Source organism: Histoplasma capsulatum, assembly GCF_000150115.1.
Source record: "Histoplasma capsulatum G186AR genomic scaffold supercont2.3, whole genome shotgun sequence".
Classification (NCBI taxonomy): Eukaryota; Fungi; Ascomycota; class Eurotiomycetes; order Onygenales; family Ajellomycetaceae; genus Histoplasma; species Histoplasma capsulatum.
In genome coordinates this window covers 333,131-347,822 of record NW_025544803.1, presented here as the reverse complement: position 1 = coordinate 347,822, position 14,692 = coordinate 333,131, and the positions used below count along the sequence as shown (strand labels likewise).

The following is a 14,692-nucleotide window of genomic DNA, read 5'->3' as shown; positions in this document are numbered from 1 at the left end:
GAGTATTCTCATTGAGAGAATCAGTCTCAGTAAAAAAGACTAGAAGCTTTCTAGAATTTATTAATTTCTACTAAAGATTTATCAAGAACTTCTCTGATATCACACAATCACTAATGAATTTAATCTGAAAAGATATTATATTTTAATAAATTAATAAAATGAGTGCAGTGTTCAAGAAGCTGAAATATATATTCACAAATACTCTAATACTGCAATCATTTAACTCAAATAAGTATACAATTCTTGAAACAGATGTTTCAGATTATATAATAGATAAAGTATTGATATAATATAATAATAAAAATATTCTACAACTCTGTATCTTCATCTTGAAGAAAATATTGCTTGCTGAATATAACTATAAAATTTACAATAAAAAGCTTCTAATGATCATACAATATTTTGAAAAATAAAAGTTTAAATTTATAAGTATTGAGAAGTTTGAAATTATCATCAATTATAAAAATCTGAAGTACTTTACAATTACTCATAAACTCACTAAGAGGTATATATATTAATTATTATTTCTCAGCTGTTTTTCATTCACAATTCATTATCAATTAGAAATAGAGAATACTCTTATAAATACTCTGTTTTACTGAAAATAAGATATATTATTTAATAATCTGAATAACAGATGAAAATACTGAGAGTATCAGTTAATTGATTTTATAATTATAAAGAGTTTCATATAATCAGATGAACTCTATATATATATTAATCAGTCTTAAACTCAAGATCTCTTACTTAAAAAGTAATGAAGATAAGCAGCAGAAGTGAATGAACTCTGATAATAAATTATTAAAACTGTATAAAACAAAGCATCTCAATTCTCTGTAGATATATACTCAAGAATGAACATCTCAGTATACTCAATTAATAATAATAACTGCTTATATTTTTAAAATAGATAATGAGTTCTCAATTCAGAATCTCTATAAATATAGATTATATAAGAAATTTATAACTCATTAATAATTAAGTATTCAGAATATAAAATTATATACAGTATTATTATCTAAAAATTCTACTAACTAAATATATTGAAAAATATATATTGATTTATATACAACTGTGATCACTGCAGCTCAGTAATAGTATAATATAAATACTGAAAAGAAATACTGAAGCTTCTATCTATCTCTGAATAAATTTAATATAATATAGTTATTAATTTTGCAGTTTTCTTGCTTAAAAGTAAAGATTCTATAAATATTTTAGTTATTATTGACTGATTTAGCAAAAGTGTAATACTGCAGCTCTGTAATAAAATAAATACTGAAATTATTATAAATATCTTCATCAGAAGCTCATTCTATTATATATATAATCTATTTTCATTTATTATATCAGATAAAAATAATCAGTTTATAAATGTACTTTGAATTTGTATATATCAGCTACTGAGAATTGAGTAAAAGTTATTAATAGTATATTATTCAGAGACTGATAAAGCTACTGAGAGAATAATATAAACAGTTAAAAATATTCTCTAAAAATTCTATAATTATATATAAAATAACTGAAGTAATCTACTGCTGTACATTGAGATTATTATAAATAACTGAGATTTTACTATAATAGATATAAACTTATTTTTTCTTCTATATAGTTATAATTTAGAAATTCTGAATTTCTCTGAAATTTTCTGAGAGATTATATACATCTACAGTTCTATATAAGTGATAGAGAATATAATTAGTAAGTTTAAGAAAGTCTGTGAATGAGTTGAAACTTCAATAATTAATATTCAATAGAATTATAAAAATCAAGTAAATATTAAGAGAAATTCTATAATCTGATATAATATAGAAGACAAAGTTTGACTAAATTTTAGAAATATAAAAATAGACTATCTCTTATATATACTGAATTATTATTATATTAAATATATAGTAGTAGAAGTATTAAATATTCATAACTATCAACTGAATATTCTGTCTGATATTTATAATATTTTTTATATAAATTTATTTCAATTTATAGCTGAGAATCTGTTTCTCTTGCAAAAGACTTTCAACTGACAATTATTTGTTATTATAAAAAAAGATAATAAATTTAAATAAAAAATTGAAGTAATTTTTAGTAACAGAATCAATTATTGCTACTGTAAATATTTTATCAAATAGATAGAATATAATTATTCAATCTGAGAATTTATATCTATTATAAAGAATACTGCTATACTCAATATCTACAAATTCTCATTTATTTCAATAGAAAGAGATAATATAATGAATTAGTATTTATTGATAGTTAATTTACACAATCAACCCTCTACTGTATATTTATATACTTATATATATTTATAAAATTTTTTCATATCTTTTTATAATTCTGTTTTATAATTGTATATATTTTGATACTCTAATAATTCTTCTACTCTGTGCTTCTTCAGAGTATAATTTTTAATATTTCTTTCACTTCAATTCTCTTATCTATAAAAACTCTCTTATATAATCTCTTCTTCTGATTTTCTTTCTCTTTCTTTTCTTAATTGATTCATAAACTGTTATTAGAATAGTGTTAAGTTTGTTGATAGTACTGTTGAAATGAATTGTATGAACTATATAGACAGTATGAATAGTTTAATCTGCAACATCAGTAATATCTGCTTAATTGATAGCATATCTATTACAAAAAGATGGAATAAAAATTCAAAAATAAAGAGATTTTATATGAGAATGCATAATCATCTATATTGTTTACTGCTGCTCATTATAGTTAATTGTATATCACTTACTATTCACTTTTGAATCTAGATTACTTTCTCAGATTAGAGATCCACTGCATCAGATTACAGTGAGTTACAGTTGAATATGGTTTAAAAAAAGTGGGTCAGAAAAATAAACCATACTGCTCAGTGCTTCACTCTCTCAATAAAATCTACACTCATTAAACATCTTTTATATACTCTCAGAATATATATTATTATCAGTTGTTATAGTTATTTATTATTCAGAGCTAGACTGACTGTGTGATTATATATAAAACTGAGATCAAATTTTTCCTCAGTTCTATTATTAGATATCTTAGTTCTGATTTCATATAGTATTTAGTAAATTAGTTACTTTACACTGTTTATATTATAAATCTAGTCTTAGATCATATTTTACTAATAAATTAGTGATTCTGATTCTATTTAATTTCATTTTACAAAATGAAATCAAATGAAACTATAATTTATTCTATATAGATTGACAGCAATAGATAGATTGACAGCAGTAGATAGATTGACAGCAGTAGATAGATTGACAGCAATAGATTAACAGCAATAAATTAGCAGCAATAGATTAGCAGTGATAGATTAGCAGTGATAGATAGATTGACAGCAGTAGATAGATTGACAGCAGTAGATAGATTGATGACAGTGAGTAGATTAACAGCAGTGAATAGATTGACAGCAGTACTAAGCAAAATAGAGATAATATCTCCACCAATCATATCATCAGATTGATGTATTATATAATTATCAGAATGAAATCAAACTTGAGTTAAAATTATAATCAGTCTCAGATTATGTTCTGATTTTGATAGTCAGTTATTTTATATAAAATATCAAGATTTTTTAGTTTCATTTTATTTATATTTTGATAATTCTAGTCACTTTACACTCTCATTCTGATTCTGATCTCACTAAAATCATGTCAAGAAATGAACTGAAATCAAATCAAATTAAATTAAATATATAATTCATGGTTTCAGCAGCCAGTCTATTCAGAGCTCTTCAATATTTGAAAAATAGTTATAAGTTAGAATTAGTAATCTAGAGTTAGGTTTCAGATTAGCTAAGAAATAAAGCTCTGAGAAATATGATAAAATCACTGTCTCTAGAGCATCTAGAGCATCTAGAGTATTCAGAGCATTTTAGAGAGACATGACTAGTGTATGTAGTTTTAATGAAGGGGTTGGCATGGTTTATGGTCAAAACCACACCAAAGGTTTATTCTAGCCCGGAAAATTAACCATGTTCAACTTTTTATTGACCACGTATGCCCCACTGCACATCTGGATAGACCAACCTTGATGATTAGTACAGGCGGCAGAAGGCGGCAGAATCCGCATTGGGTTAGTGCCAATTATGAGACTAAGAAAGTAATGTCCAATCACAACCTTGGAAATTGCTGCCTGAATCTCTGACTCACGTGACTTGTATCTTTGGATGCAGTGAACTCGCTAATCCTAATCTGGCAATAACCCGCTCGGATTTTCACAATTCCGGTTCCAATACAGGCTGCGTACAACCACCTCCCGTAATATACTCCCCAAATCCCCATCGTTGTCCCTGACCCCGCGGAAACTACCGCCGATTGCACCGTCAACTTTATTTCCACTCGGCGCACCGTTAAATACCGTATTCCGCCTGTACCACTTCGTTACCCAACCACCTTCATTCCTCATCAACTCCTCTTCTCCTCTTCCGCTTCTTTTCCTCACCAACACCATCACCAACACCATCACCACCACCTCCACTCTTCTGTATCTCAGTCCTCCTCTATCGGGGTCGCCCACTGACCGGCATCCATTTTCTACCTAGCGTCTATTGCCTCCTCTGTTGCCGTGCAAAAATGGGAATCCCGTAGGTTTTTTTTGGTGTCTTGCATGTCGCGGGCTAACTCGTGACTTCGTTCGCCTCCCGAGGTCTTGTTTGCATGGAATGTGTTGTCTCTAGCCGCCCAGTCGGCGCGACGCGCTGCGTAAAACCGTCCATCGCTCCTCTTCATCACCCAGCAACTCGAGAAATATACAATTGTAATATTTCATTATTTCACTATATACTGACTTACCGATGTGCTCTATTGTTTAGGCTCCACTGGGAGCCGCCTACTCGCTCCCCCGCTGCCAGCGATGCCCATGCTAAACGCGACCCGCTAGCACCCTCCCGCTCCGCTATTCGGCGCCAACGGACAGTCCGCCGTTCTCACAGGAACAATAATGGATCAAACAGTGCTTCTTCAAATCGGCCTGGCTATGTGCCTTTCCGCTCCTCAATGCCTCATTGGGTAGAGAACCTTGGTCGCCAAGTGATTGGGGACGGTACTGCTCCTTCTGGCGCTCCGACAAGAAGTACAAATACAACCACCAACGAGCCAGGTACCTCACGTTATGCCTCCCAGGATAACGAGTCTCGCCTGGACTGGCCTGCTTCCAGCTCATACTCACCCCAAACGAGACGAGATCTAGTCGACCGGTTGGCCCGAACCAGTGCCATACGTTATTCTTCCCCCAGTCGTCGCATCAGGATCCCACGAGAGTCCTCCTTGAGGATCGAGATGCTCCAACCGCCTTCGTGGCCTCCTTCAGACGAACCACCCCGCAGGTCGGAGTCGAGCAGTAATACAACCGCCGATTCCCGCGTGGACAACCGTCTTGCAGATATGGCCTCATACAGTCCTAGATTTGCACCGGCTTACCCGTCACATAGTAATGAGCGTGCGTTGCTATCGTCAGATAGTTACGATTCTAACATGCCATTGTTGCGAAGAGTCGGCCTTCGCTCCATCGCGGAAACAAACAATGTAGATGCCACTCGCCATCGTCACATCATCGATGGACTTGGCGATCGCGATCGTAGCTTTAGCCCTAGCGGCGAAAGCCATCACGACGACCACGACAACAACGATCCTGATGATGATGATGATGATGATGATGATGGCGATGACGAACCTAACATGTGGGAATCTCTGTTCACCACCATCACACCAGATGATCAGCTCCCAACCCTCGACTCCTCTTTCACCTCCGCCACCGCATCTGCCTCCACGGCCCCGTCCCGCAGCTCAGCTAATTCGTCACAATTAACTCTCCCTTCCTCTTTGGACTCCAACAATATCCAATCTCGACTGGACGTCCTAGCTCCCCTTGAACCATTCACAGACCACACCAATCATTGCGATTTCTTCTCATCGTCCGAAGGCTCTGATACGGAACCGGAATCGGACATGGAGCACGAACCCACCTGGCGACTCTTGGGGCGTACCAACCGTCCAAATCCCACCCGTTTATCAGCATCAATGGCAGCACTCGAAGATACCATCCAATACCAACAGCAGCAGCAACAGCTACGGCGACAACGAGAAGAAAATCTACTCGGAATGACCCGGACCATCCGATCTGTAATCGCAGAGGCATCCGCAAACCGCAATACAAACCGCAACACAAACACGGCCTCCCACCCCTCATCATCAACATCCCCAACGTCCCCAACATCCACCTCTACACCCACATCCATCAACATCTCCTTCGGCCAGAGCAGCTCCATGGAAGACCTCCAGCAGGTCCAAACAATCATCGACCAGCTGACACGCAGGCAAGATATTGATGACGAGTGGTGGGCCGCTGTAGGGTTGTCGCGGAATTTGGGAAGGGGTGTTACCGATGTTCCTGCCAGGAATGGGAATGAAAATGATGGTGAGAGTGGTGGTAATAGGGATGCACGGGAGCGATAACCCGAATCTATCTTTTCTTCTTTCCTTTTTTTCCCCCTGATATGCTTGTTCATATCATGGGCAATCATGGGGTATGTTTTGAGAAGGGTATATGTATGGCTTTGGGCTAAGGCTTGCATTTTTGATTTGGATCTTGTCATTTGGTTATTTATTTTCTTTTATCTGGTGCTATTTTTCGCCTTTTCCATGGGCTTTGGCTTTTTCTTGTAACAATGTTTCTTTTCGGGGTATTTTCTTTTCGCTTTCATTTTCTGTTACCAATCGTCGGGTCGTCTTGCTTCCATTTTCCATCAATGTATTACTTTTGTCTTATTTCGTTTTGTTCCATTTACTTTATTTGTTTTCAGCTTGTGTCGTTGCTCATGTCATCTTGTGCTTCATGCTAGCTATGGGCATTTGTCTTTTTGTCAGGTCAGTGCAGTCCATTATCAAGGATAAGGATTTGATTTATATACATCATGGAAGGGGAATGGGAAATAATAAAAGTGGCGTTTTTGGTTTGTCTATTTGTTATTTTTGGTCTTTTCTATATTTTTCTTTTTCTCTTTCTTTTTCTTTTTCTTTTCTTTTTTTCCCCTGCAAAAGGTTCGATTCTTTCTCATGTTCTCTGAATGACCCCAAACCTTCGTTTTCTCTGTTATATTTCCTTTCCCCCGCCTTTCATGGCCACCAGGCTTTTTCTCATTACGGTGTGTCTCCGGTGCGGTTCTTTTCTTTATCATCCGCTGTGCGAAGATGTTACGGTTTATATTATATATATAGTGTATGTCACGGCCTGGTCTGTTGCCCCTTTTTTATATTTTATTTTCTTCCTCGGCTCTTTATTTGTGCCAGTTCTAAATTGATTGACACGAGCACATTGCAATGCGAATTTAGAATGTTATTCCCTCCGCTCTCTTCCTTTCCCTGCTCCTATTTCTCCTATTTCTTTAGAAAGAGACTGTCACCGTTTTTATTTCAACGGGATTTGCGATAATGGTTGGATGGAATGTATTCTACTCTTAACTCAGTGTTTCCTTGCAAGGCTGCGAATTGGGAGGAGTTGGACTGAAAACCAAACACTCAAAAGTAGAGACCGATACGAGATACGACACTGGTATGGACTCGTTGATCAAGCAGCCTGCATCGATCGTATCTGCCGTGGGCACTGAGTCTCTCTGCTGATCAAAGAGCTCGCGCAACCGCGACTCCCCTTACGCAAACTACACACACATCCAATCAGGCCCTGGACATGTGGATCTTGGGCCTAGCAATCATGTTTGCTGCACCGCTGGTCAGTACCTGGACAACATTTTCTCAATGGCAACATGGATATCGACTGTACCGCCTCTCACAGGGTGGAGGCAAAAAACATTGGCGTCGTAGTCCGCCTACATGCTCCTCTACCTGGTTGCTTCCGGGCTCGTCGCCGAAACCCAGATGAAGGACAAGATGCTAATTTTGGACCTTCTAGGCACAAGCTCTGAAGAAGAACAGGCCACCCCCCCGGCTTAAGATCCTGAAGAGGGTAAGGGTAGTTTATGGCCAAATTTGTACCGCAAATCACGCCGTGTTTTGTTGTTCCGGGACCGACAATATATGGAGCTCGTGAAGGCTGCACCGCACAGACAAAGACGCAGAAGACTTACCTCTGGAAAGGCCTTGATCATCTCCAATATCCTGCTCACTGTCTTTCTCTAGAACGTTCAATTCAGCCTCGGTTGCTTTGCGTAGAAGTATTTTTCATGGTGAATGTGGATGCCTTTTTGGAAAATAGAAACTATCCAACGTAGAGGAGTATGGAGTGAGTCCTATTGTGGAACGTTTTAACTTCTCGATTTTGGCTAGGCTTCGCTGCTGGCATCATATTTACACCCATGTGCAGTACATCCCTCCAGCGCCATTGGAGGAAACCAGGTGGGTTTATTGTGATGCCGTGGCCCGGTTGTAACTGTACATTCCTATGCGGGCAGGTAAATAACCTCGGGCGGGCAGATGGCTTTCTATCCAGAGCAGCTGGAGTGGCGAACAAGGACTCATTTGAGCGAGGCGGCAGATTGTGTGGTATGCGAGTTGCATTAAATTGAAGCCCTTGAGCACAGGCAAACATGGACGGACTCCAAACACCGTTACTATGTACAGTACACAGTGGACAGGGTCCATCCAGTACCGATCTCGATCAGCCTCAAGGGCTTCCGCCGAGACTCCGTCCTCTTTTTAAGTGGCGTCGCTTCTCGGGCTTTGCTACGGGCCGACCTAACGAATTCAGGGATGAAACACTATGGTGGTTCGGTGACTTACATAGTAGCCCAGCCTGCCCGAGAAATGGCACCTAAACTCTAAGTGATATAAACAAGGGTTGTCGAATACCCCATTGGCAGCGCAGTTTAAGCTTGTTTTGGCAACGTTAGTCTTGGGTATTTCATTTTGTGAGACCTAGCCATCATAATGCAGGGCAAGAAGACTCAGGGCCAACAGCAGGCCGGCGAAGAAATTTTAAAATCAGCGGGGGAGGGGCGTGTCTGTGACGCCGGATGGACATATAAAAGTGGATGCTTGCCTATGTGGCTTCCACTATTCAGTCAATCTCCTTCCTCCCTTTCGCCGCGTCTATTTTTCTCCTGCATTGCCTGCTTGACTGGTGATAATAGCTATTTTCATACGGATTTACACCTTGTTCCTCTGTTCGGTTCTACTGTGTGAACGAGTCGCATCCTCAAATCAGCAAAAGAGAAGACAAGCAACAGACGATATATAACTAGTTACCATACAGCCATGATGATGAAATCAATATTCTGCACGCTTTCACTAGCAGCATTGGGCATGGCGCAATCATCTACAACGGCTGCGCCTCCAACGACTACCACGACTGGCCCTGTCACTGTCTTCCAAGTCATTGTCCCCGCCGCAACTCCTGTACCGAGCGAAGCATCCATCATTGGCGTCGTACGTATATGTCACCTGTACCATGTATTCTTTCTCACGCTCCGCCATGGCCATTTTCTCTTTATATGGGACAAAGGCGGCATCTAAAATGCAAGCAAACTGATCATACGTCTCCCCATTCCTCAGCGCAACGATGCTATTACATTCGGCATAGATGTCGACTGCTTGCCAAATTTCGCAAACGGCCGTTGTGAACCAATTTCGGGCTTTGAAACCGTTACAATCATACAGGGCCCCAAGACTTACTCGCAGTCTGTCTCAATGTCCGGAGCGTGAGTTTCCCGTCTCCTTCTTCTCTTGCTTCTGATTTAAGCATCCTCGTTCCTCAAACAAGAAACCCCGCTTGAGGAGAGAGGGCGGGGTGAGAATTCCATTTTATACCAACCAATAATGAACTATAACATCCTACTATCTCTTGCATACCTGCTCACTTTCATTCTAGATTCGTCGACGCTGCTTGCTCCCTGAGCGGCACCACAGTAGCAGATTGCATATTGAAAGTGGAATCGGGTAAGATAAAAGGCGAGATCTCCACTAAATTGACTGGATCGCAAATTGCGACCGCATTCGCCACTATCACGGCCACGGCCGGTATCGAGAAGCTGGCCAATGTACCGCCAAATGCTGCGCCGAAGGCCACTGGGAACGTCAACTGGGCGATTGGCGGGGCCGCTGCGGCGCTTGCGATGGTTGCTGCCCTATAAGCAGATGGGTGGAGGTGATATTCTTTTTCTTGATAAAAAAATAACAATTAATAAAAATAATAACAATTACCCACTTTCAGTGGGTATATATACTTGATTTGTATATGTCTCCTTGGGTTCTGTTTATGTTCCTTTGACCTGTTTCAGGGTTTCTTATGCATGAACCCGGGGGGGGGTAAATGCGCCGAACAATGAAGTATAGCAGGGGATGGGTTCTTCTTCCTTCATAGCCTGCGATATTTCGGGATAGATGTTTCACAGCAGACCGGCGAGAGGATGGGATAAAAGGTTGCATGCAATCTTCGAATATTCCGCCTAAAAGCGCGCGCACTCCGACCCTTCTCCCCCCCTCCCCACTGACTAATTTCGATATAGCCGAAATGTCCACATGGAGGTCCCTATACAGTATCTCTTAGTATAAATAAAACTAGCCCACCTGAGCTGGACCGCAAAGGAAAACCTCACTCGTCAGGCCTAACAACTTACTATTGCCCACGTACAGTACATATGTAATTTACTATCCTGTTTCTGTATATTCTGGGACAGTCCACACAAATGTCGCTAGCTGCCGTAGGTCCTCTTGAGTTAAAACCAAATCCGACTCTTGAGACGTGGGACTCCGCAGGAAGATCTTTTCAAATGGAATAGTGATGGCACCATCAGCCTGCGAGGTTGATTGAACGCAGGCACTTTCGATCAGTTGGGGAACGCTTCCCTTGTATAAGATTTGTCCTGTTGGTCTCTGACGATTCTCCCATTTCCCATCTTCCAAGGGAAGTTTGTCTTTGGTCCTCTCGATACCTATTGTAATGACCGCCCCAACGTGTCCCCTAGATGCTTCCAGCCACCAGCTTGCATCACATTCAAGCTGAGCTTGAGACTCTGGGTACCCCACTTCCAACACACAAGAGTAGGCCATTGGCAAGAACTTCCTTCAGGTAATCTGATCGGCAGCCAGGACCTGTCTGGGGCCTTTTTCCGCTGAGATATTTCAACATCACTAGAATGAAGATTTCTCAGATGGGAAGAGCCGGTGTTCATTCTTGCCAATTTTTGTGTATCGAGGTCACCAAAGGCTGAAATAGCTGCTTCATGCGATCTGGAAGGCATTTGTAAAATAAGCACTTGATTTATTCTATCATAGCTGAATAAAAGCTTCGCAATGTCTCCATTCTTTTCAACTTGTTGCTCACATGTAGCTCGCGAGACACATGAGAGTACCATGAAGGGGCTTTCCCAAAAGTGAATGATTCCTTCCATGTCCTTTACCTTTCCTTTGTATTTGTATTCACTCGTGTTGCTAGGATGATACTTCGTTGTCCATTGCCTGACAGTTCGGGCCGACAGTAGCTCCGCCGCGCCGGCATCTTCCCGTGTGACTTAATACAAACGTGGGGCGGCCCGGAGCATTCCCAGGCTTGCGTGGGATTTCCAGTTAACGGAGGGGTCTACTCCGGACATTATGGGGCCCCTTGGAGGCACGAGTGGCCTGCAGAACATTCTATATACCAATGGTCGCTGTCGCATTATTTTGCAAGAAATAATATGTCATTGATTTCTCTCTTTGTGGTTTGGTGATGCTTGCTCTTTCTTCAAATTTGCTTATTCCTGTGCCGCCTCAACATCGTGCGCCAACTTCCTTGTACGCCCGATTGATTTACTATATTTGAGCGAAAATTTACTTAAGCACATATCGCCCTTTGGAAGAAGAGTAGTGTGTATCTAGAAGGATGGAAGAGCAGGTCAGCAGGCTCGTTGACAAGGCATGGGGTAAGTTTCGAACACAACAACCCCATTTCCAAACACCCCCTTCCAAAACCTGTATGTACTATAGGGATCTAGAATATTTCCCTGGGATAACCTTACGTATACGCAGCCAAATTCCTTTCCACTCCACCCTCCGCGCGTCTCATGATTGCCATCAGTGGCATTCCGGGCTCCGGCAAGACTACCCTAGCAACCACCATGGCCAGACGACTAAATCAACGCTACTCCTCTACTTACCCCGACGTAACCGCGCCCATTGCAACCTCAGTTTCAATGGACGGCTATCACCTCTCCCGCGCCCAGCTCGCTGCGATGCCAGAACCTGCCTATGCGATCGCCAGACGTGGCGCAGCATTCACCTTCGACCCCGCGAAATTCCTCCGACTGGTGCGTGCGCTGCGGGAACCGCTGGTTCCGGATTCCCGCACGCTGTACGCGCCTAGTTTCGACCATGCCGTCAAGGACCCCGTGGAGGATGACGTGCCCATCCCCGCGACGTCGCGGGTGATATTTTTCGAGGGAAATTATCTGAGTCTTGGTAAAGAGCCGTGGAAGGAGGCGGCGGCGCTGATGGATGAGTTGTGGTTTGTTGAGGTGGATTTTGAGACGGCGCGGAAGAGATTGGTTGCGAGGCATGTTAGGGCTGGAATTGCGAAGGATGAGGAGGAAGCGGATCGGAGGGCGGTGGAGAATGATTTGGTTAATGGGAGGGAGATTGTGGATTTTCGGCTGGATGCGCAGGAGGTTATTGTGAGTCGAGAGGACGAGAGCTGGAAGCCCTGAGGGGGAATGGGAGAGCGTGGGAGTGAGTGTGAGTTTATTAATGGGTTGGATTCAGTTCAGCTCCCGTTCAGCTGTTTTCGAATCCCGCGATTAAAAGTGTTGCATGGTGATTATTTCTCTAGCTATTGAAGCATGAAGCGATGTTATCCATGGATTTTATGCGAGAGTCATGTGAAGGATTGTTTCATTGAAATAACAATGATGATGTTCTTTTTGCCGGGAATTAGGATCCAAAGATGTCGTATGTTCCACATTTTGGAAGAACATTTCGTCGTCTATCTATTGTTGACGCACAATGCATAGTACACATCTTGTCCAGCCCTGAAGCTCAACATCAAAAATCCGGAGTAGGCCAGTCTAAACCGTATTGGGCTGCGATGGCTTGGCAGGGACCACATCCTGAAACAGCGTTGGCCCTTTTGACATTTGCTCTTTGGAAACCTTTATTCCTTCTCTTCTTGCAACCCATTTTAACCGAGTCACTCCTTGCCTACTCTCTCTAAGTTAGTTTAATACTTTCTGCTAGCTTCACATTCATTTTTCGTTTCTCAGTTCTTTTGCAACCTTCGACGACTTCATTTCGAATCAAACAGACCTTCGAGGACACCAACCAACATCGAATAATTTCCAGTTACGATCGCTATCTATCAATTCCCCCCCTGAAAAAGACAGCCAACATGTTCGCTTCTAAATTTGTCTTCTTTGCTGCTCTGATGGCGGTATTCACCGCTGTCATTGCCGTGCCGCCTGGATGTCTTATCGGAGCTATCAAGTACGTTGTGAAGGCTAAACCTCCCGAATATTCTCCACAAGAAAAAGAAGAAGGCGCCCGAAGGAAAAGACCCTAGTTTCAGAGAACGAGGGAGTGGCAAATCCAGAGTTGGAACTCGTAGCTAATGACTCGCTGCAATATAGCACCCAAAAGGACCCCGGCAACCTCAAGGCTGTCTGCAGCACCGAGGATGTCCAGCGCGAAATCGTGAAAATGTGTCCAGAAGACACCGTCAAGGCTGCTCTGAAATCGTTCTCTGACTCGTGCGCCGAAGCTGGTCAGAAAGTCTGTACGTTGCTGCTCACCCTCACTCATTTCTACACTTCTTTACCGGACGGGTATTCTTAACAGTATGGATCACGAGTTAGCGCTAACAAACGGTCCTGCATTGCTATAGCACTCATCGACATCAACAAGCCAACCGGTACCTCTGGCGCATCAAATGGTGGTGACAATGGCGGCAGCAATCCCACTTCCACCTCTTCGGGTTCCCATTCCACTGGTACATCCGCCGGATACGTACACAATATTGACTCCTTCACCGTCGCAGCCGTTGTCGTCCTCGTTGGACTGGTCTCGAGTATGTAGAAAGAGATGGATTAACACATTAAGCAGGCGAACACTCCGGTCCCGTATGCGTATATCAGATAATCAGATGACTATTTTTGTGGGTTCTCGTCTTGCGCTCTCTTAAACAGGGAGGGGAAAGGCTAAAAGACCTTTTTTTTTGTTGTGTGTTTGTGTTTTTATAGACGGGTTCAATGTCGCTTTTTTCCCCTTTACCTTGCAATTCAAGATTCCATATTTTGTTCGTGTGGGGTTGCATGTTTGGGCATTGCAGATTACCCTATCTTCCGCAGCCATTTTGATACCACTTTGCCAAACCCGAGATATTTTTGCTGGCTTCTCTTGTATGCTCATCAATTTTTCAGCATGTGTATTCGAAGTCCATTGATATCCATACAGTCCAGTCCATATGTAGAATTAGATAAGAGTTGAAACCTGTGTCAGACAATCAAGGTCACCACCTGTGAAGCTGCAATTTAATAGCGTTCTAACTGTTAACTCTCCTGCCTGCTGCACTCTGTTTTGCCACGTGATCGCTCTCAGCGCCCAATTAAGGAAAACCACGCCAACCTAAATCGCGTCTCCCTCCAAGCACGGGAACGCGTCTTGCTTTGAAAGCAAATTCTTCCTCCTCCCCACCACCATCATCCTCTGCAACTTCTCCTTCAACCTCGTCCTCGTCCTCGTCCTCGTCCTCGTCCTCAATCCTCATACCCTATACTTGT

The 14,692-nt window shown here is 41.6% G+C and overlaps 5 protein-coding genes across 5 annotated transcripts; 4 read left to right on the top strand and 1 right to left on the bottom strand.

The window, feature by feature from the left end:
- Nucleotides 1-4,492: 4,492 nt before the first annotated feature.
- HCBG_02291 (uncharacterized protein) lies at nt 4,493-6,955 on the top strand (the record flags this gene model as incomplete). Its single annotated transcript, XM_045429340.1, has 2 exons — nt 4,493-4,579; nt 4,808-6,955. 2 exons carry the CDS (start codon nt 4,569-4,571, stop codon nt 6,447-6,449), a joined length of 1,653 nt encoding a protein of 550 aa, XP_045289235.1.
- A 1,921-nt stretch (nt 6,956-8,876) lies between these two features.
- On the top strand, nt 8,877-10,078 carry HCBG_02290 (uncharacterized protein; the record flags this gene model as incomplete). The annotated part of the gene is made up of 4 exons (XM_045429339.1): nt 8,877-8,952; nt 9,202-9,374; nt 9,501-9,646; nt 9,817-10,078. 4 exons carry the CDS (start codon nt 8,877-8,879, stop codon nt 10,076-10,078), a joined length of 657 nt encoding a protein of 218 aa, XP_045289234.1.
- Nucleotides 10,079-10,595: 517 nt separating this feature from the next.
- Nucleotides 10,596-11,539, bottom strand: HCBG_02289 (uncharacterized protein; the record flags this gene model as incomplete). Its single annotated transcript, XM_045429338.1, has 3 exons — nt 10,596-10,972; nt 11,008-11,445; nt 11,470-11,539. 3 exons carry the CDS (start codon nt 11,537-11,539, stop codon nt 10,596-10,598), a joined length of 885 nt encoding a protein of 294 aa, XP_045289233.1.
- A 269-nt stretch (nt 11,540-11,808) lies between these two features.
- HCBG_02288 (phosphoribulokinase/uridine kinase) lies at nt 11,809-12,628 on the top strand (the record flags this gene model as incomplete). Its single annotated transcript, XM_045429337.1, has 2 exons — nt 11,809-11,848; nt 11,955-12,628. The coding sequence occupies 2 exons, from the start codon at nt 11,809-11,811 to the stop codon at nt 12,626-12,628; spliced, it is 714 nt and encodes a 237-aa protein (XP_045289232.1).
- Nucleotides 12,629-13,289: 661 nt separating this feature from the next.
- HCBG_02287 (uncharacterized protein) lies at nt 13,290-14,094 on the top strand (the record flags this gene model as incomplete). Its single annotated transcript, XM_045429336.1, has 3 exons — nt 13,290-13,400; nt 13,544-13,689; nt 13,798-14,094. 3 exons carry the CDS (start codon nt 13,306-13,308, stop codon nt 13,986-13,988), a joined length of 432 nt encoding a protein of 143 aa, XP_045289231.1.
- Between the last annotated feature and the right edge of the window lie 598 nt (nt 14,095-14,692).